Consider the following 22,999-nt stretch of genomic DNA (forward strand, 5'->3'; position numbering starts at 1 on the left):
GGTGTATGAGGTGCAGAGTGATTGATGAGCATCAAGGGGCTGAGAATGTTAAGAAGTGATACCCGGTTTTGGATTAGTCTCCGAAACAAGCATCCTAAACCATTCTCAACATCTCCAAAACTGATCTCAATTGTCTTTAGCTGATTCTGCACCATCATTATCTTCTCAGCATCTGCATCTTTAAGAGCTGCACGCAGTGAGACATCTACATCCCACATTTCACATAAATCCTCCTAGCATGCCACTCTCATGGTCTTTGAGGCAAAATACCACCTGCTAGTTTTTGCCTTTGGCAAGAACATCAAAGACAAAATTGAGCAAAGAAGAGATATAGTAATCTCTCTTGCCTCATTCAACACATTTAAGACCACCGAGAGGTTCAGGTCTTGCGATCAGAGAGGCTGGTTGACATCTGCCATCCATTTGCTTCAAATCTTTATAGCTTTTCTTAATGATCTTCTGTATCTCCTTCCGCGAGCGAACGTAATCCTGCACCCTTTGTCCAGTAGAGTTGTCGCCTCTTCTTCCAAGTGCAAACCGAAGATCATGAACATACTCTTTCAATGTGGTGGTTTCATCCTTCATGGTACCACTGAGGTCCAGTAACCTCATTAATCCCTCCACATCCTCCTCCAACCATTTCCTCTGGTCAGAGTAGAATAGGCCTTGTTGGATGCTTGGAAGGCGAAGAAGATCCTCAATTCCATCATGCATATTAGCAAGCTGCCTCAATCCATTGGAAATCATCTCCCTTGTCATGGAGGGCACTGTCGAAACTGATGATTCTACAAAAGTATTGAGTTTTTGCAGCTCTCCTATGATCCATAGCGTTGTTGGTTGAACTTGGGATGGCAGACTGACTGAACGAACATGAAAGGAAGTCTCTGCTGCTGTAGTAGAACTGGCCATTGTTGCCTTCTCTTCGGCTATGCTCTTCTCAAATTCAGTGGATTGGACGAGGATGCTGATAGAATTGTTCTGGTCCTGATGCACTACCTCCTTATATATGGATCACAACACATACAAGGAGACAACTGGATTCAAGGTTAACCAGGTCATCGATGTGATGACTACTTAAGTTAGTGGAAGGAAGACATGTAGCAGTTCGGCAGACAGGTCGCCCTTCTTAGTTCCACATGACTGGTTTGGAGTCTGATACAAATCTTCATCCAAGTGTATGCTATCGGTTGGTATTCTTCTGGTGATTAAACATTTATATACGTTAGTTCGATGCTTGTCTCTATGTTGTCTGCTTAATTATTAATTAATCTGCTGGTAGATCCAAAGCTAGCCTTCTACAAAGTTGTTGTTTAAGCACCCAAGGCATGAAAAAGAGAACACATACTTTCCATCTTTCTCATGGATTACAAAGACTTATGGTGCTATCTATTATTGCTGTTTTCTTAAAGTTCAAGATGATAGATTAACATGCTCATAAAAAAAGGCAAAAAAGAAGAAATAGAAAAAAAAACAAAATGTAGATGTTTGATTGGATTGGCATTTGAAATATCAGGTATTGCTGTACCTGAATAGGACATGCAACTCTAATAGCTACTTGTTTATTTATAATGAGAATGGATTATCACTATTGAATATTTTCTTCAATAAACTCAGGTTATGCATTGATCTTCAACATAAAATGTTATTAACTAGTACTTTCTGATCATTGAACATTTTTGATGCAGGACTTCATATTTCAAGGCTTAGCTGTTGACCTACTGCTGATAGATCCAATATTCTTTTATCTATGGCTGAAATTTTATGATTTTCTTTTAATTTTTATCTATTTAAGTTGAAATTATAATTTTTTTTAATCAAAATTTTTATGAAACCTTGAAAACATCTAATGAAACCTAAATTGTTATTGTTTCTATTTTTGGGCTTATAAAAGTCCTATTTTTAGTTAATTTAGTCCTTAAAAATTATATATTTTTATTTTTGATTAATTTAAAGTTAATGTAGAAATAATTTGAGTCAAAAATTACTTGAATATTATCAGAGATAACTTTATGAAGTTTTAGAAAAAATAACTAAATGCTGAGTTATTTTTTAAAAAGATTACATTATTTTTTGATTTTTAAAACAATATAACTCTTCAAAACAAACAATGTAATCGAAATTTTTTATCTAAAAATATTAAAATTTTTATTAACCTTGGAAATGCATAGGGGATTCCTGAATGATATATATTTTTTATACTTGGGCCATTAAGGGATCTATTTTCAGTTAATTTAACCTTAAAAGCTTTTTTTATTTTTTATTTTTGGAAAGTTCAAGTTGAAATTATATTTTTCTATCAAGTTATTCATGAATATTAAAAATATCTTATCAAGCCCTAAATAATCACTTTTTCTATATTTGGATTATTAAATGACCAATTTTCATTTGCTTTAATATTAAAAGCTAAAATTTCTATTTTCTGATTTTTGGCTAATTTAAGCTGAAATTATATCTTATTTATCAAAATTTTTATAGAACCTTGAAAATATCTGATGAAAACCTAAATGATTACTCAAAAGTCTTCTTTTCAGTTAATTTAGCCTTTAAAAATACTAAATTTTATATTTTTATTTTTGACCCATTTAAAGCGAATCTAAAACAAATTTGGGTCAAAAATAGTTTAATATTATCAAAAATTATTTTACAAAGTTTTAAAATAAATTTGAACTTTATGTTACACTATTTTTTAATGGGGTTACATTGTTTACTAGTATTATTCAAAAATAGTATAACCCTATTAAAAAACAATTTAACTTAATTTTTCATCCAAAAATATCAAAATTTTTATGAACCCTTGAAAATTCATAGACAAACACTAAAAAATCACTTTTCTATTTTTGGGCGAATCTATTTTTAATTTTGACCAATTTATATTGAAATTGCATTGTTTTATGCTCAAATTTTCATGATATCTTGTAAATATCTGATGAAGCCCTAAATAATTAATTTCCAATTATCTATGATTTAAAAGTCTTATTTTCAGTTAACTTATCCCTTAAAAAGTTGAATTTCTTATTTTTAATTTTTACCTAATTTTAAGTGAATTTAGAACCAATTTGCACCAAAAATCACTTGAATATTATCCGTAATGAATTTGTGACGTTTTAAAGAAAATTTTAGATCTTGAGTTATATTACTTTTGAATGTGGTTATATAATTTTTGGGATTGTATTCATAAATAGTGTAACTCTAATTAAAAAATAGTTACATTGATCTCTTATTTTCTTAAAAAAAAAATAAACTTTTAAAAAAATCCTAGGACATGACTTGTAAGGTCCTAAATGTTTCTTTTTATATATAAGCATTTGAAATGAATATTTTTTTACTGATTTGAATCCTTAAATGATATAAATTCAAATATTGGTCATTTAGGCTTTTGAAAATTATTTTCAAGAAATTTTGAAAATTTAATATTTTATTATTATTTATTTAAAATATGTAAATAACAATATTGTAGATGCAGGAGTTCATATTTCAAGGCTTGGTCCCCAAGATGTCTGCTAAACTGTTGACTTGCTGCTGGTGGATCCAATATTCTTATATGTGGTTATTCCTATATGTTTTCTTAACCACTTGACATGTCAACATGTACTAGGAGAATCCACAACCTCGGCATCTCTGTTGTCTGATCAAGCTATCCGACAACGAATCCAGCAGACGAACAAACGCGGCCGGAAACTAGGAATCCACACGCAGATCGCATCCAGATTTGTCTTCTTGTTGGTGAGAGATCCCCATCATTGCGGCAGGCTATAGAACACCAAAAGCTCTCTTGTTCCCCCACTGAATTGGATACATGAATGAACAAAGATTACAACTGGTTTAGCTGAGTGTTTTAGATCTTCTAAAACAAGGACAGGATCCATCACTTGCAGTCTTTTGCTGCGACCCCTCGAGCAATGTCAGTGATCTGCACGCCCAAGTCGTAGACCGAACCGGTTCTCCAGTCGACCGGCAGAGCCTCACTCTGAGCATAAACCCACTTCCCGCCGTAGCCGCCTGTCACCACCATCCTGAGCTGTAGCGGTCCGGGAGGCGCCCGGCTCGTGCTCCAGACCGGGCCGAAGACCCGGCTCATGAATCTCCAATCGGACGAACCCTCCTGTTAACCCAAGCATTCGCGTCAGTACTGTAAGATATGGTGGCATTCTGCTCAAACTTCAACAGGGAGCGAGAGAGAGAGAGAGAGAGGCCAACCTGTGCAACATCCACTGCTCCTATGTCAGTTTGACCTCCCTGGTACAGGAACTTGATGGCCAAAACATTGGGACTTCGTCTCTTCTCTTCCACTTTGATAGATAAGTTCTTCGTGTGTTCGCATGGAATCCTGCTCACAGGAAGTGTTACAATAAACAATGTGTGTCTAATGCCCAACTCTCACATCCATTTAGTACCTCTTGTATTCCACATCCACAGTGCCAAGTTTCTCCAGCTCTCCGACCGCCGAGTGCCGTGCCATGGCCACAAAAGCCGGTCTGCTTAGCACCAAATCGGTGTCATTGCTCTCGTTAAGGTCCGTGAGGATCACTTTGACCCCTCCTCCTCTACAGATCCTCGTGTTCCTACACCTCACCTGCTTAATTACAAGAAGCTCACATACCTGAGAGAGAGAGAGAGAGAGAGAAGTTTCCGTATCTGAAGCTAACCTGGAAGCATGCTCCACAGGCAACGCCACCTCTGAGAAGAGCGGAGCTTGCAGCAGCGACATAGCCTCCACTGAGTCCCAAAGTCATGGAACCATATCCACAAGTCCCAGCTAAACACAGGAGAAATCATTTGATCGAGCTCACACTGAAGGTCTAATTAAGAAGTACAACAATTGTACAGGGATACAACATACCAGAAAGAGCAGAAAGAGAAGAGAAGTATCCAGCCTTGGATCGGTGGACGCACCTGCCACAGGCCATAGAAGAAAAGCCAAGAAGGAGGATAAGAAAGATTAAGCAGCCAGAAACACCACACATGGCGTCGAGAGCAAGGTGGGAAAAACGGTATAGCCTTCTACTGATCATATATGCGAGAGATCGATGTAGGAGGAGGTAAACTACAAAGTTCTGCAGTAGACTGCACGCCAAAGTAGCCTAATAAGACAAAGCACAATACAAGAAGAACGCGGTGGTGGAATGCAATTGAAAGTGGCAGTGACAGCAACCACTGCACGCGCCAATCAAGGAGAAACTTCGTGGGTCGGATGAACATGAACCCAGATAATTGCAACTCATTAATTCATAAGTCTGTGTGAAGTCAATCAGTAGTAATAAAAGTTTAACATCTCATTTCCAGTATTGCCGGAACTCTATCACAATGGCGTTGTTCTCCAATTAGCATTTTTTTGGTATAAACTAGTGCAGAACCTCTGGTTGATAACTCCATTGATCAAGCCAACTCGACTCATCGAGATTGCAAGCCTGTGCCTGACTTAAATTGGTTGAAACTTGAAGTAAAACTCGAGTTAAATTTAAATTTGAGATGGTGTAATATTTTTAACGTAAACCGACAAATCGTAAGGTGGCTAAAAGTGCCGTGCGAAGAAGGGTGGAAGAATATTTGTGTGAGGACAATCAACTGCATGCCTTGAAGTCAAGCTCTGCTTTTTGCATCTGCGTGCAACAAGTTGCGTGGATGTAGCTCAAGTCACTTCTTGCATTAAAATGATCTGAAGTGATAGATCGGCTGCGGTTAAAAAGGTACATTTTTTTTTCTCTAACACCAGATGTTAGTCCTTTGTCACGATTGGACAAAAGAGTCAAATTAACTTATAAAAGTATAATACATATAATATTGTTAACTTGAAATTAAGTATTTTGAACCATTAGCTTAGACTCAAAATAACTTGGACTTAAACATTTTGGATATGACTTAAGCTCAATAATTCAAGTATCTCATCACATCAAGTTGTGACTCTAATCATGATAATTGGAATCATCTAATGCTATACCTCACATGCAAAGCCGTGATCAATTATCACTCACCAACAGGGATAACTATAAGAGTTAAACTTAGGCAAAAGCCTCTTGCACCAAGATTTAAACTTGATCTATAGCATCTTGGACCAAAAGATGTTGAATCTTGTATTTTGATGATGAAATCAATTGATAAGTATTTATGATTTGATCTACGTTTTGAGTGATGCATGATGCTTCGATCAGGGAGAGACAATTAAAGCAAGAAAAATCATGTTGGGCCGGAGAAAAATATGTCAGAAGATTGGACGTCGCGCCGAAGGATCGATCGACGTATCGACAGAAGGCTTCGGGCCATAGTTTCGGGTATCGAGCCAAGAAGAGCGGATATTACGCCAAGGATATCGGGGTTGCAGATGTCAACTGACTGATTGGGCAATAGGCCACAAGAGAGGACGATACACCGAAGTATCAGATGAAGCGTCGATGGACCAATAACATCGAACAACATGATTCATGCTTAATAATAATTGTCTAAATCGAAATGTGTTTTTATATGTGCAGGATTAACTATGATAGTAAGGCATAAAGCAAAATGAAGTTCCGGAGTTAAGAACGCAATTTCGTTGGGAGTTCGAGAGTTCGTCGGAAGTCCAGATGTTCGTCGGAAGTTCTGCAGAAATTGATCGAGAAGTCCAGAAGCTCATCGGAACTTGCTAAAGAAGCTCATCGGAACTCGCTAAGAAGATCGTCGTGAAGTCCAGGAGCTTGCCGAGATCATCAGAAGTTCACCGAAAGCTCGCCGGAAGAAACATAGACTTACAAACTTTGTTTAGCTTATTAAATATCTTAAACTTCATAGTTAGCATATAATTAGGATTAGAATTGGGCCAACCCAATTAGGAGATAGTTGGGCCAAGTTTGGACTGTGTTGGGCCAAGAGAAAGGCCCAAATAGTGACCAAACAAGTGAAACCGTTGTGGCACAGTCTTTGAGACTATGTCAAGCAATGGTACCGTCAGTCTGGGCAGTGGTACTGCCCAGACTCAGTCTTCAAGACTATTTGGGCGGTGGTACCGCCCAGTGTCAGGCTGCAGGCGGTGGTACCGCCCGTACCTTGAAATTTTAGGGGTTTGAATTTTGGGGCCTATAAATATCCCAGCTATTCCTGCATAGATAAGCAAGAAATATTGAGCAAAACTCTGTAATTCTAAAGTTATAAACCTTAGAAAGTTTAGTTTCCTCCTCCCAAAGCTAAGGGAGGTGTGAAAGGGATACCTTGTAAAAGAGGGTTGTAAAATGTTGTCTCCTAAACCCGTGAAAATGAGAAGAGGGTATAAAAGGGTAGTTGGTCTTTGTCCATTGAAAGAAGACCAATAGTGGATGCCAGTGGCCTCGATGGAAGAGGAATTGACAGAGTAGATGTAGGTCACGATGACTGAACCACTATAAAAATCTGGTTTGCGTTTTGTCTTGAGTAATTTACTTTAATTGCAAACCACTTTACTTACTTACTACTTTCAATACATTTATAAATATATTTCAAGTTAAGATCTTTATGAAATGATTTTCTTCGGAATCGGTTTTAATTAAAACGAAACGATTTGAATCCGTGATTTTACCACTGCACTAATTCAAACCCCTCTTAGTGTTGACTCGTTCCTAATATTTGGTATCAGAGCCACATTTTTCTCATTTCGTTTAATACCCAAAGAGAAATGACACTTTTCGACTTTCAAGGACGGACTACACCTATTGGAAAACTCGAATGAGAATTTTCTTACTTTCTATTTATTTAAATTTATGAAATATGGTCAAAAATAGATTTCAAATGTCTTCTCTTCCAATGGATGATTGGAATGATTTGGAGAAGAAGACGTTTTCTTTAAATGCAAAGGCTATGAATACCTTATTTTACGCCTTAGACGAAAACGAATTCAATCAGGTTTCTTTGTGCAAATGGCTTTCGATATTTGGCACATTCTTGAAACCACACATGAAGGCACTAGTAGATTAAAAGTTTCGAAGATTAATATTTTAATGTATGATTTTGAGTTATTTCATATGAAACCAAGCGAAACCATAGTTACTTAAGTACAAAGTTCACCCAGTTCCTCAAGGACCATGAGATTCTATCCCAATGGACATTTCTTTATACCCCTCAACTCAATGGTATATCTAAAAGGAGGAATCGTACATTGTTAGACATATTGCGGTTCATGATGAGCTTCACCGATCTACCAATATCATTCTGGGGATACGCCCTAGAAACCACACCTTACCTTCTAAATGGAGTTCCAACTAAATTGGTAGTATCTATTGTTGAATCTCGGATTTTGATGATAAAACTAATTGATAGTGTTTATGATTTGATTTGCATTTTGAGTGATATAGGAAGCTTCAATCTGGAAGAGACAATTAAAGCAGGAAGAATCATGTTGGGCCGGACAGAAACATATTAGAAGATTGAATGTCGAGCCAAAGGATCGATCGATGTATTGGCAGAAGGCTTCGGGCCATGGGTTTGGGCATCGAGCCAAGAAGAGCAGAAATTACACTAAGGAAATCGAAGGTATGGAGGTCAACTAGCCGATTGAGCAATAGGCCGCAAGAGAGGACGATGCGCCAAAGAATCGGACGAAGCATCGATGAACCAATGACATGCCGGACAACATGATTCAAGCTTTGTAATAATTGTCTAGATTGAAGTAGGTTTTAATTATACAGGATTAACTACAATAGCGATCAAGGCATAAAGAAAAATGAAGTCCCGGATTAAAGAATGAGATTTCGTTGGGAGTTCGAGAGTTCGTAGGAAGTCCGAATGTTTATCGGAAGTTCTATTGGAATTGACCGAGAAGTCCAAGAGCTTGCCAAAGAAGCTTATCGGAACTTGCTAAGAAGATCATCGTGAAGTCCAGGAGCTTGCCCGAAGTCCATTGGAACATTGCCGAGAGAACGTCGGAAGTTCGTCGGAAGATCGTCGGAAGCTCGCCGGAAGAAACTAGACTAACTAGACTAGATTTGCTTAGTGTATGCTTTAGAATTCATAGTTAGCATATAATTAGGATTGGAATTCAGCTAACCCAATTAGGGGCTAGTTGGGCCCATGTAGGGATTGTATTGGGCTAAGTGAAAGGCCCAAACAATGACCCAATAGGTGGAACCGTCGTGGCACAGTCTCCGAGACTATGTTAGGTGGTGGTATCGCTAGACTGGGCAGTGGTACCACCTAGTATCAAAAAGCACTCACGATGGTACCACCAGCACTGGCGGTGGTACCGCTAGCACCCAAAAAATCGGGGATGAGATATTTTAAGGCTCTAAGTTTAAATCTACTTAAGGCCTATAAATACCCCTCTCATCCCTAGTTAACATACGCAAGAATTGAGAGCAAAAATATAGAAAATATCGATTGTAATCTTGTGAGAACTCCTCTAAAAGCTCTAAGTGTTAGTATAGTCTTAGAGAGGAGTAAGTGGGAGAGTAAAGGTTCTCTCCTGAACCAGTCAAAAGGAGAATTAAGTTGTAAGGGTAGTTGATCTTTGCCTATTAAAGGAAGATCGTTAGTAGATGTCAGTGGCCTCGACGGAAGAGGAATCAATAGAGTGGATGTAGGTCACGACGACCGAACCACTATAAAATGGTTTACATTTCCATTCTTGTAATTTATCTTTACTACAAACTCCGTTACCTGCTTACTACTTTGACTACGCTTATGAACGAGATTTGAAGTTATCTTTCCAAGATCAATTTTATCGTACGAAGATTTTGGAACCAACATAATTTTATTTGCTGCACTAATTCACCCCCCCTCTTAGTGCCGACATAATCCTAACATCTATACCATATGAGATAGGGAAAGGGAAGCAGTCTGATCTTAGGGTTGTTAAGATTTGATGCTGCCCTGCCCATGTTAAATGACACAACCTTGATAAGTTGGAATACAAAACAAAGTGGTCCAAGTTCGTGGGATACCCTAAAGAAACTTGTGGGTATTATTTCTATTACATCAAGGACTAAAAGGTCTTTGTAGCTAAGAGAGCGGTGTTCCTTGAGAAGGAACACATTCTTGACAAAGACAGTGGGAGCACGATAGAGTTGAGCGAGGTTGGAGAAACTAGCTCAAGCACCACTCCCTAGCCTGAGTCTATTCAGGTACCTAGCACATAAGTTTCGGCTTTAGGTAGGTTCGGCAGAGTATCCTATCATCTTGAGAAATATATGTGATATATTAGAGGAGAAGATATTGAGGATATTGATCCTTAAACCTACAAGGAGGTTATTATGAGTATAGACTCCAAGAAGTGGCAAGAAGCCATGAATTCTGAGATGGATTCCATGTACTCTAATAAGGTTTGGAACCTAGTTGAAGTACCCGAGGGTATTGTACCCATCGGTTGTAAGTGGATCTTTAAGAAAAAGATCGGAGTAGATAGAAAGATAGAGACCTATAAAGCAAGGCTAGTGGCTAAGGAGCATCATTAAAGACAAGGTGTTGATTATGACGAAACCCTCTCACTTGTAGCCATGCTAAAATCTATCTGAATTATATTGGCTATTGCAGCACACTATGATTTTGAGATCTGGTAGATGGATGTGAAAACCGTGTTCCTCAATGGTAACCTTGAGGAGGTGGTGTATATGATACAACCTAAGTGATTCGTATCCAAGTACTACCTAGATAAGATGTATAGGTTACTTAGGTCCATTTATGGACTGAAGCAAGCTTCTTGAAGTTGAAACATAAGATTTAATGAGGCGATCATATCTTATGACTTTGTTAAGAACGAAGATGAGCCTTATGTGTATCGAAAAGTAAGTGGAAGCACTATCACCTTCTTGGTGTTATATATGGATGACATCATAATCATTGAGAATGATGTAAGAATACTATCCACAGTAAAAGCTTGGTTATCTAGACACTTCTCCATGAATGACTTAGGGGAAGCATCATATATCTTGTGGATTTAGATCTCTAGAGATAGATCCAAAAGGTTGCTTGGCTTGTCCCAGTCCAGGTACATATTAGGACTCTAGCTAGGAGAGTCCTAACTGAGAGGGGCATTCATGTAAAACCTACATAGCCGATCCCTATTAAAAAGGTGAAGAGGCCGACTAGGGTTAGGAGGTTGGTTCTTAGAGAAGCATTAGGAGTTATAAAGGAATAGGAGTCTTCAGTAGGAGTCTTATTAGGAGTTGGTTAGAAATAGGAGTCTTGAGTAGGAGTCCTATTAGGAGTTGGGGTTTAGAAGCCATATAAATAGCCATATATTCATCCTCTTTTCTCAAGTAATAAATAAATCTTTTCTGCCGCCTTTGAGTAGCAACTTGGAGGAAGGAACCCCTATAGAGTTCCAAGGAGGCCGATCCCCTAAAGAGATCAACCTCGAGCTTAGAATCCATAAGAGTTCTAACACTTGGTATCAGAGTAGAGCTCTTGGCATCTCATTGCCCTTCTATAACCATCCATCAGCCCCACACAGCTGCCCAAAGCAATTCCCACAATTGCTTAAAAGATTATTGTCAAATTTCGCCGTCATCTCCACCACCGCGGATCATCCTTTGATCTCCCCGTGAATTGCAATAGGTTTTGGTTTCCTACCTTACTGCTGCTGCAATTTAGTTATCCTTATTCAAAAATCTAAAAAACAATTGTTCCTATATTACTACATAAACTTTTCGTTACAAAGTTTTCATCTCTACGACGAAAGATGCACTATAGAATTCTAATCGCATAGCACAATTTGTTTGATTTTGCTACTGTATTTTTTCTATCCAAATCTCTATAAATTTTTACAACAGCTTTGACACTCCCTAACAGCAGATTTTCCTTTAGTTTTATAAAAAAATTCTTAATATAAACCATTATTCTTTTACGTCCAAGCTGCTACACTTTAGATGTAAAAATCTGCTGTAGTACCTTTCCGTGATCCTCAAATTTTCTGAACCTTCCACCACCCATGCTATTAAAGTAATGGCAATTCAAGAATCAAAAAATTTAAATACCTTTTCGATTGAAAAACTAATAGGGTCTTTAATGACCTATGAAATGACATGTAATGTACATGAAGAACTTGAGAACCACCTTCCAAAGGATAGGAAGGATTTCGGACTAAGAACAATCGAAGACCACTCGAGCATAAGCTCAAGTGATGGTTAACTTGAACTTCTCACTATGAAATTTAAAAAGTTCATTAAACAAAAATTAAAGAACAAAAAGAACGTAACTACTTGCTATGAACGCAAGAAAAAGAAAGTGACTTTGGATAAATCAAGCTCCTCCGAAGACGATGAGGAGAAAATCAACAAACGTGAGATGGCTAACTATGCCTTAACGGCATTCGACAATGAGGTAATCAAAATACCTTTAATTTATTTCAAAATTACATGATGCTTTTCATGAGTTATTTTTAATTTAGTTTAGAATAATTATTTTTCTTGAGAATTGCATGTTTAATGAAAATACAAAAATAAAATTGGATCATGCTTATCATGCTAGTAATTTTGAAAATAATAATGAAAATTGCATGTTTTATGATAAACAAACAAAATGATTTTGATTAAAGATGCTCTATGATTAATGAAATCATGTTTGATTTGAAGTAATGATTTGATAATAATGCTTAATGAGTTGATATTTCGAACTGATGCATGATGATTTTTGTGATTTATGCCTTATTGATCTTTGACATAATAAATCTTACACTTTAGATTTTAAATGTTGATTATTTTTTTATTTGGCATAAATAAAAAAGGCATGCTTCTATGAAATAAATCACATGAATTGAAATAACTAAAAAGAGAAAAGCATTTTTCTTGAAAATTCTTTTTCTCTATCTTATTGACTTTGATGAATATATTTGATCAACTTTTTATGAATATCTTGAAAATGATTTTGATTTTACGATTTGAATTTGAATGAGTTTTTATTCAAAACATGATCTTGATCTCTTGGAATTACTTGAGATTTTTTTTTTTTCAAGTTCTGTTCTTTGTACTCCTATGATTTTTTCTTGATATTTTACTAAAGAAGAGATTTTCTATGTGAATCATAATATTTTATATGCATGAATTGAGGTCTTATTCTCCTACAAGATGAAATGAATTTTATCTATATCATGATCTCCTAAGAATTCTTTTCATTATTTATTTAAGAGGAGATTTGTTAAAATGAATCACGGTGTTTCTTGATATTCATAATTTGTCTTCATTATTTGTGTATCTCATCACCAAAATTCTCTTGATATTTTTCATGTGATGATATGAAATTATGCATGAAAACACTCTTAATATTATTTTGATGCATACAAATGAGAAGTTATGATCATGCATGGTAGGATGTAATTTGACAAATTGATACCATCATGATGTGGAATATTTATGATTTGGAATAATGCATGCAATACTTATGCTTTTTATTATGATGATGTATGTGATGTATTGCATATGATGTGAATCATAATTGAAATTACTTTGACTTGAATTCAAGGTTTATCTCAATATGACATTTTGAAATAAGAATGAATACTTTACCTTTGTCATGATTTGGAAATCGTTGTAAAAGGAAAAAGAACTACAAAACTGTATTCTTCCCTTTTTTTTTACAATAACAAAGGGAGAGAAATATTGCTAGCTCAAAATGTAAAATTCGAAAATTTGCACATTGCAAAAGAAGCAAACTTGCTAGCTTGCTCATATCAGAAGAGAAGCAAGAAGTGCTATCTTGCAAATCTCGAGACGAACAAATACAAACTTTCAAAATTTATAATTTTGTACATCATTAAAATTTATGATGATTTGGTGATTATGCATGTTCTAAAATGTTATAAGATTCACTAGCTTGCATGATGTAGAACTTGCTATCTTAAACATCACCAAGAAGTGCTATCTTGCCTATCTCAAGAAGTAAAAAAAAAAGTTAACTTGCACATCTAGCGAAACTTATATTTCAAAAAGCAAGAGTTGCTTTATTGAACATCTTAAAATTGCTAGCTTGCATGCTTTAAAATGTTATAAAATTTTTGCTAGCTTGTATGTTGTAAACTTACTATCTTATTACCTAGCATATCTAAAACTTGATAGCATGCATGATGTATCACTTGCTAAATTTTCTAGCTCACAAATTGCATTATGATAAAACTTGATATTTTTCATGCAATGATTTGAACTCATGTCTCAAACACTTGATAGTTGGAACTTCTCCTTTTTGTTGATGACAAAGGGAGAGAAGTATAATCATGTTATGCATGATGACATGTTGCAAATATTCATGATGAAATTTGTAACGACTTGAATTCAGCTTGAATTCAAGATTCTATCAATATGGCATATTGATAAGGGGAGTTTGTTTAAACTCCGGGAGTTAAAGTTAACTCCGTCCTCAATTAGTTATCATCATAAAAAAGGAGAAGATTATTGAATCTCAGATTTTGATGATAAAACCAATTGATAAGTTTTTATGATTTAATCTGTGTTTTGAGTGACAAGGGATGCTTTGATCAGGGAGAGACAATTAAAGCAGGAAGAATCATGTTGGGTCGACGGAAAATATGTCAGAAGATTAGACGTCGGGTTGGAGGATTGGTCGACGTATTGATAGAAGGCTTCGGGCCAAGAAGAGCAGATATTGCGCTAAGGATATTAGAGTTACAGAGGTCAACTGGTCGATTGGGCAATAGGCCGCAAAAGAGAATGATGCGCCGAAGAATCGGACGAAGTGTCGATGGACCACTAACATGCCGAACAACATGATTCATGTTTAGTAATAATTGTCTAGATCAAAGTATATTTTTGTGTGTACAGGATTAACTACGATAGCAAGGCATAAAGCAAAATAAAGTCCCAGAGTCAAGAACGCGATTTCGTTGGGAGTTCGAGAGTTCGTCGGAAGTCCGGACGTTCGTTGGAAGTTCTACCGGAACCAACCGAGAAGTCTAGGAGCTTGCCAAAGAAGCTCATAAGAACTCGCAAAGAAAATCATTGTGAAGTCCAGGAGCTTGCCGGAAGTCTGCCGGGATATTGCTGAGAGATTGTCGGAAGTTCACCGAAAAGATCGCCGAAAGCTCGCTGGAAGAAATCGGACTTATCTTGCTTAGAATATATCTTAGGAATCGTAGTTAGTACATAATTAGAGTTGGGATTGGGAGGTAATCCCATCAACTCTGTTAGGGGCTAACTGGGCTCGAAGTTGGACTGGTTTGGGTCGGATTCAAGGCCCAATCAGGATGGTGAAACCTTGGCCGGCGGTGGCACCATCAGGGCCAGTGGTGGCACCGCTTGGGGAACAGCACCCCAGGATTCCTAGGCGTTGGTACCGCCTAGGCTGGGCAGTGGTATTGCCGGCAGCAATGCTGCCAGTGGTGGTACCGCCCCTGTTCGATAGTGGTACCGCACAGTACTAGATCCTACGACGATAGTACCACCCAGGAATGACGGTGGTACTGTCAGTACCTAGGAAACCTGGGATGAGACCTTTTTAGGCTCTAAGTTTGAATCAACTTGAAGCCTATAAATATCCCTCTTATCCCTAGTTAATAAACACAAGCACAGAGAATTTAAAAAGGAAAAAATACTGTAGAAATCTGTTATGAGAATCCTCCTCTAGTCTAAGTGTTAGAATAGTTTGAGAGAGGAGCGAGTGCTTGTAAGGGTTGTCTCCTAGACCCAGTAAAAGGAGAAGAGGGGTATAAGAAGGAAGTTGGTCTTCGCCTATTAAAGGAAGATCGATAGTAGATGTCGGTGGCCTCAACGGAAGAGGAATCGAAGGAGTGGATGTAGGTCACGACGACCGAACCACTATAAAATTGGCGTGTTCTTCTCTGGTTTGCATTTCCATATTTGAGCAATTTACATTACTACAAACTGAATCTTTACTTGCCTACTGCATTCACTTCATATACGAATGAGATTTCAAGCTATCTTTTCGAGTTCGGTTTTTAATGTACGAAAGAGTTTTATGAAACTGACGTAATTTACTGCTGCACTAATTCGTCCTCCCCTCTTAGTGCCGACTTGTTCCTAACACTCATATTATTTAAGAGGAGATTTTTTATGAATCATGATTTGTTTGAATTATAACTTGAGATCTTTCATTAATATATAAATCATGATATTGACAACTTGAGATTCTCATGATTCAAGATTGTTTAATATGTTTCTTCTTTTTAATTTGTCTCTTGATATTCATAATTTATCTTCATGAATTATATACCTCATCACCAAGTTAATTTTTCTTGATATATTTTATGTGATGTTTTAAAAAATGATCTAATGGGAAAAGTTTTGCACATTATAGGAGATAGTTTTGCTAGCTTGGATAAATTGGTGTAAAACTTACTTGATATGCTTTCAAACACTTGCATTGTTGAATGATTCTCCTTTTTGCCTATAACATAGTGGGAGAAAATAAATGATGAATGTTTGGTACCAACAATCATGAAGTGATAAATGCTTAAAAAATATTGATTTAATGTTTGGTATCATGAATGCTTTAGTATGATGTATGATATGCCCATAGTGTTGATTTATTATTGGTATCATGCATAAAGTAAGGATGAAATGTAAGGTTTTTGAAATTATGTATGTTTTAATTTGAAACTATAATAATACACAAACATATTAAATTAAGAATGATACTTTATCTTTATCATGATTTAGAAATTGATGTAAAGGGAAAAGAATTACAACATTGTATTCTTCCCTTCTATTTGACAAAGACAAAGGGGGAGTAAAATTTGCTAGCTTGCATGCTCTAAAAAGATGTAAAACTTGCTAAATTTGCTAGCTTACAAATTGCAAGGAGAAAAGCTTGCTAGGAAGTAAAATTGCTAGCTTATTCTAAAATGATGCATTGCTATCTTGTATTTTTTTTCAAAAACTTGCTAGCCTTCATACTTCAAAGGAAGTAACACTTGCCATATTGCTAGTTTGCATGCTGTAAAATGATGTAAAATTTTGCTAGCTTGCACTTTGCAAAGAAAGCAAAAATTACACTTCTCAAAAGAGAAGAAAGAACTTGATATCTTGAACATCAACAAAAATTGCTAGCTTCCCGATCTTAAGAAGCAAAAATACAAACTTGCAAAATTTGCAATCTTGTATATCTTTAAAATTAATGATGATTTGGTGATTATGCATGTTGTAATGTGATGAAATGTAGCTTATATGTTGTAAAACTTCCATATCTAAAACACTTGATAGTTACACTTCTCCTTTTTGTTGATGACAAAGGAGAAGAAGTATGATGATATTATGTATAATTTTATGATAACATATTGCTTGGATTTTTGAATCTAAGAGTTCTATCAATATGGCATATTGATAGGAGGAGTTAAGGTTAACTCCATCATCAATTGGCAGTCATCATAAAAAATAGGAAGATTGTTGAATCTCGAATTTTGATGATGAAACTAATTGATAGTGTTTATGATTTGATCAACGTTTTGAGTGACGCAGGAAGCTTCAATTAGGGAGAGATAATTAAAGCGGGAGCAATCATGTTGGGTCGGAGACAAACATGTTAGAAAATTGGACGTCGAGCCGAAGGATCGGTCGACGTATCGGCAGAAGGCTTCGGGCCATGGGTTCGAGCATCAGGCCAAGAAGAGCTGAAATTGTGCCAAGGAAATCAGAGTTGCAGAGGTCAACTGACAAATTGGGCAATGGGCCACAAGAGAGGACGATGCGCCAAAGAATCAGACGAAGCGTCGATGAACCAATGACATGCCGGACAACATGATTCAAGCTTTGTAATAATTGTCTAGATCAAAGAAGGTTGTAATTGTATAGGATTAACTACGATAGTGATCAAGTTATAAAGCAAAATGAAGTCTCAGAGTCAAGAATGAGATTTCGTTGGGAGTTCGAGAGTTTATCGGAAGTCCGGACATTCATCGAAAGTTCTGTCGGAATTGACCGAGAAGTCTAGGAGCTTGCCAAAGAAGCTCGTCGAAACTCACCAAGAAGATTGTCATGAAATCTAGGAGCTTGTAGGGACTCCGCTGGAATATTACCGAGAGATCATCGGAAGTTCGCCGGAAGATTGCCGGAAGCTCACCGAAAGAAACTTAGACTTACCAGACTTATTTAGCTTAGTGTATGCCTTAAAATTCGTAGTTAGTACATAATAGGGTTGGAATTAGGCTAACCCAATTATGGGTCACTTGGGCCCATGTATGGATTGTATTGGGCTAAGTGAAAGGCCCAAATAGTGACCCAATAGGTGGAACCGTCATGACACAGTCTTCGAGACTATGTTAGACGGTGGTACCGCCTAGACACAGTATTCGAGAGATTGTCAAGTGGTGATACCGCTAGACTGGGTGGTAGTACCACCCAATGGTAGGGTGTCAGGTGATAGTACCGCCTAGTGTTAGTGCTGTAAGCGGTGGCACCGCCTAACACAGGCGGTGGTACTGCCCAACACAGGCAGTGGTACCGCCAGTACCCCAAAAACTAGCGATGAGATATTTTTAGACTCTAATTTTGAATCCACTTGAGGCCTATAAATACCCTCTCATCCCTGGTTAACATACACAACAATTGAGTACACAAATTAGGAAAAACATTATTGTAATCTTGAGAGTTCTCCTCCTCTAGCCTAAGTGTTTATAATTCTATTTAAGGAGGAGTAAGTGGAGGTATAAAGGTTCTCTCCCGAACTTGTCAAAATGAGAATCGAGTTGTAAGGGTAGTTGGTCTTTGCCCATTGAAGGAAGATCGTTAGTGGATCCTGGTGGCCTCGACGGAAGAGGAATCGGTGGAGTGGATATAGGTCACAATGACCGAATCACTATAAAACTCGGTTTGCATTTTCATTCTTGTAATTTACCTTTACTGCAAACTGCATTACTTGCTTAGTACTTTTACTATGCTTACGAATGAGATTCAAAGTTATCTTTTTGAGATTGGTTTTAATCGAACGAAGAGTTTTTCATAACCGACGTAATTTTTTTGCTGCACTAATTCACCACCCCCCTCTTAGTGCCGACTCAATCCTAACATCTCCCTGGTGGTCTTGGCAATGGTACCGCCCAGACTAGGCAGTGGTACCATTGGTAGTTAATGTTGCTAGGTAGTGGTACCACCCAGTATCAGTCTACAAGCGGTGGTACCACCCAAAAATGGCGGTGATACCACCAATACCCTAGAAACCCAAGAAGAGACACTTTTTGGCTCCATTTCTAAAATCATTGGTGCCTATAAATACCCCACTCTTTCTTGCATGAAAGAGCAATGAAAGTGTGAACAAAAATCTTGAGATTTTGGGTTGTAATATTGCTAAGTGTCCTCCTCCTCCCTTTCTAGTATTGTAATCATTCAAGAAGAGGTGTGAGGCTTGTAAGGGTTGTCTCTTAAGCTTGTGAAAATGAGAAAGTGTTGTAAGAGGGTGGTTGGTCTTCGTTCATTGAAGGAAGACCATTAGTAGACGTTGGTGTCCTCAATGGAGGAGGAATCGGGAGTGGATATAGTGCACACTATAAATTTGGTGTGCACTCTCTTTTTGCTCTTCATTACTGATTTTCTTTATTTTTAATTATTTATTATATTTTCTTCAAGTGAAACACACTTTTGATATCAATTCTAATATGGGTTTCATCGAATCAAGCATTTCAAAATCATTAAAGTTTTCTGAATCGATGAAATTTTTATCGTAAGCACTGATTCATCCCCCCCCCGTAGTGCCGACTCGATCCTAGCACGTTACTGCATAAGAGGCAACAAGGGAGGGAGTTTGGATGAAGAAATTCATCATAAATCTAGGAGTTGTACCGGGCAGTGAGGAGTCAATTCCCTTACATTGCAATAGCAACGGGTGATTGCTCAAGTGAAGGAACCCACCCATGTCTCATCAGAAGTCTAAGCGCATTCTAAGGAGGTTCCACTTGATTAGAGAGATCGTGACCCGAGGAGATATCGCAGCGGAAAGAGTTTCATCCGAAGATAACATTGCAGACCCACTAACAAAGTCTTTGTATTAAATTATCTTTTAGCATCACAAGGGTCTAATAGGGATCAGACATATAGGTGATTGACTTTAGGTCAAGTGGGAGATTGCTAGTTACAGGTGCCTTGCAAGCTAATCATGTGAGTGATGACACATTTGACATGATACACATTCTTTTTGCTTATTATATTTTGATATTTTATCACTTTATATTTCTTGTTGCATATATATATATATATATATATATATATATATATATATATATATATATATATATATATTGTGATATCCATGGATTTATATAATGGGAATCAAATCCTGATAAGATCACAATAATAAGACCGATTCACCTTTAAAGTAGAGGAGATTGGATATGAGATATCCGTTGAAGCCCCTATCTTATTAGATATCCAATAAGCCCCTGAATTATTGGATCCTATGGATAAGATCATATAAGAGCTAATAAGAGATTATTGGATACAGATCTACTAATCTAATAGGCTTGAGTAGTTGGATGGAGATCCAATACCCAATAGGGTAGGATCCATCAGAGTTAAGTTGATAGGGGGCCTTTATAAATAAGAGGGAACCAAATACCTATAGGCTAGAGGCTTCTTTGTTATGACCTTCTATTCTCCTCTCCTTATCCTCCTCAAATAGCAAGTATGAAGATTTGGGCAGCGATTCAAAGAGTGTCGTTGTAGCCCTACTTTGTGGATTATCGCTAGAGAGGAGGACGCTTGACCTCCTTTATCCTCTCCTATAGATCTATATGGATTCAGAGATATACGATCTCCCTAAGTAATACAACTATCTCATACATGGTTTTCAATTTCATGGATTTTGCACACCAATCTTCGCACAACGACGAAATATTTTTTGAAAAATTTAAGGATTTTTCTTTTCTGTTCTGCCATTGCGCATGTAATGTCGCCCCCAGAATTCCCTACAATTAGTTCATCTAATGCTTTATTTGATCCTTCGGTGCATCATCCTCTCCTTCAGCGTATTGCCCAATTGGCATGTTGACTCCCGCAACTCCAGATCTCCTTGGCGCAATGTCCGATCTTTCGGCTTAATACCCGAACTCATAGCACAAAGTACTTCTATCAGTATGTCGACCAATCCTCTAGCTCGATGTCCAATCTCTTGATATGTTTTACTTCAACCCAACGTTTGATTCCTCTTACTTTAATCGATTTGTCTTTTCTAATCGAAGTTAGTTCTATGTCACTCAAAAAGTAGATTAGATCATAAACTCATCAATTGATTTCATCATCAAAATTTGAGATTCAACAATCTCTCCCTTTTTTATGATGATAATCAATTGATGACAGAGTTTAAACTAAACTCCCTCTATCAATATGTTATATTGATAGAAACATTGAATTCATAAAATCATGACTATTTCATCATTGCATGTATCATGGATATTGAAAGAACTAAGTAATCACATTATTGCATGCATCATTCTAAATCATAAATATTTCAAATCATCATGGTATCAAAATATCAAAATACATTACATCCTACCATGTATGTGTTGAATCTCGTATTTTGATGATGAAACTACTTGATATATGTTTATGATTTAATCTGCGTTTTGAGTGACGCAGGATGCTTCGATCAGGATAAGACAATTAAAGCAGGAAATCATGTTGTGCTGGAGGAACATGTCAGAAGATTGGACGTCGGACCGGTGGATCGGTCGACGTATCGACAGAAGGCTTCGGGCCGTGGACTCGGACATCGGGCCAAGAAGAGCGAGTATTGTGCCAAGGATATCGGAGTTGCGGAGTCAACTGGCTGATTGGGCAATAGGCTACAGGAGAGGACGATGCGCCGAAGAATCGGACGAAGCGTCGAGGGACCAATGACATGCCGGACAACTTGGTTAAATGCTTAGGATTAATTGTCTCGATCAAAGTTTTGTTTACATGTGCAGGATTAACTACGATGAAAATAAGACATATAGTAGGAGTTGCGCCGGAGTCAAGACAACGATCACGTTGGGAGTTCGAGAGTTCAACGGAAGTTCGGATAGTCGTCGGAGGTTCTGCGGGAACAAATCCGAGAAGTCCATAAGCTTGCCAAAGAAGCTCGTCGGAACTCGCCAAGTGAATCATCGCAAGTCTAGGAGTTTGCCGGAAGTCCGCAGGAGCATCACCGAGGGTTCATCGGATGATCGACGGAAGTTCGCCGGAAGCTCGCCGGAAGAAGCGATTGACGCACCGGAGCAAGTTGCAATAAATGTCTTAGGGAATATCGTAGTTAGCACAATGATTAAGTTGGAAATGGGAGGTGATCCCATTAACTTAATCTTGGGGCAATTGGGCCCCTAAAAAACCCAAATTGGGCCGAATGGATCAACCCATTCGGACCCTGATTTCTGCCAGGCAGTTGAACCGCCCAAGGTAGGAGGTTGCACCGCCTGGGCTCAGTCTCTGAGCGAGACTAGGAGGTGCAACCGCTCCAGCCAGGCGGTGGCACCGCCTGGGCTCAGTCTCCGAGCGATTGCACCGACACTTTGTTTCGTTTTATGTCTTCGTCGTTATCGTAGTTAATCCTGCACACACAAGCCAAAACTCTACTCCGATCTAGACAATTTTTACAACGCGAATTGACATTCTGTTGCCCGGCATGTCATTGGTTGGCCCGATACCCGACGTCCGAAGCCTTCCATCATCCAATATCCTAACGTGATCTCCTTCGGCGCAACGTCAATTTCTTCTGCGTTAACTGCCTAATCCTGATCGAGTAGACCTACATCACTCAAAAAGCAGTTAAATATCTAAACATAATCAATTAGTTTCATCATCAAAATCCGAGATTCAACAATCTCCCCCTTTTTGATGATGACAACTAATTGATGACTAACGGAGTTAACTTTAACTCCCCGGAGTTTAACCAAACTCCCCCTATCAATATGCCATTGATAGAACACTTGGATTATCCCAAATCCAAGTAACATTCATCACATATTATGAAAAATATTTAAACCATCATGTAAATATATATAAAATATTCAATTCAATGCATGAAGTCATCAATATACTTCTCCCCCTATGTCATCAACAAAAAGGAGAAGTAGCTCTAGCTATTTTAAAAGATATTCAAGTTTTTGTAACATGAAGCTAGATTTTCATCA

At 37.5% G+C, this 22,999-nt stretch overlaps 2 protein-coding genes across 2 annotated transcripts; both read right to left on the minus strand.

Moving 5' to 3' along the window:
* Positions 1-348: 348 nt before the first annotated feature.
* Positions 349-909, minus strand: LOC135673905 (uncharacterized). Its single transcript, XM_065183305.1, has one exon. The coding sequence runs from the start codon at positions 907-909 to the stop codon at positions 349-351; it is 561 nt and encodes a 186-aa protein (XP_065039377.1).
* Positions 910-3,755: 2,846 nt separating this feature from the next.
* LOC135674998 (expansin-like A2) lies at positions 3,756-5,027 on the minus strand. Its single transcript, XM_065185263.1, has 5 exons — positions 4,841-5,027; positions 4,647-4,756; positions 4,395-4,573; positions 4,198-4,327; positions 3,756-4,102 (listed from the first exon to the last, which is right to left on the minus strand). The coding sequence occupies exons 1-5, from the start codon at positions 5,010-5,012 to the stop codon at positions 3,866-3,868; spliced, it is 828 nt and encodes a 275-aa protein (XP_065041335.1). The 5' UTR covers positions 5,013-5,027; the 3' UTR covers positions 3,756-3,865.
* Positions 5,028-22,999: the final 17,972 nt, after the last annotated feature.

The sequence above is a fragment of the Musa acuminata genome, chromosome BXJ1-5, assembly GCF_036884655.1.
Source record: "Musa acuminata AAA Group cultivar baxijiao chromosome BXJ1-5, Cavendish_Baxijiao_AAA, whole genome shotgun sequence".
In the NCBI taxonomy this organism is placed as follows: Eukaryota; Viridiplantae; Streptophyta; class Magnoliopsida; order Zingiberales; family Musaceae; genus Musa; species Musa acuminata.

Coding starts and splice junctions, on each gene's coding strand:
- LOC135673905 (XM_065183305.1), bottom strand. CDS start 909: ATGGCCAGTTCTACTACAGCAGCAGAGACTTCCTTTCATGTTCGTTCA.
- LOC135674998 (XM_065185263.1), bottom strand. CDS start 5,012: ATGATCAGTAGAAGGCTATACCGTTTTTCCCACCTTGCTCTCGACGCC. Junction 4,757..4,840: donor TTCTCTTTCTGCTCTTTCTG/GTATGTTGTATC, acceptor TCCTGTGTTTAG/CTGGGACTTGTGGATATGGT. Junction 4,103..4,197: donor GAGCAGTGGATGTTGCACAG/GTTGGCCTCTCT, acceptor TTGGGTTAACAG/GAGGGTTCGTCCGATTGGAG.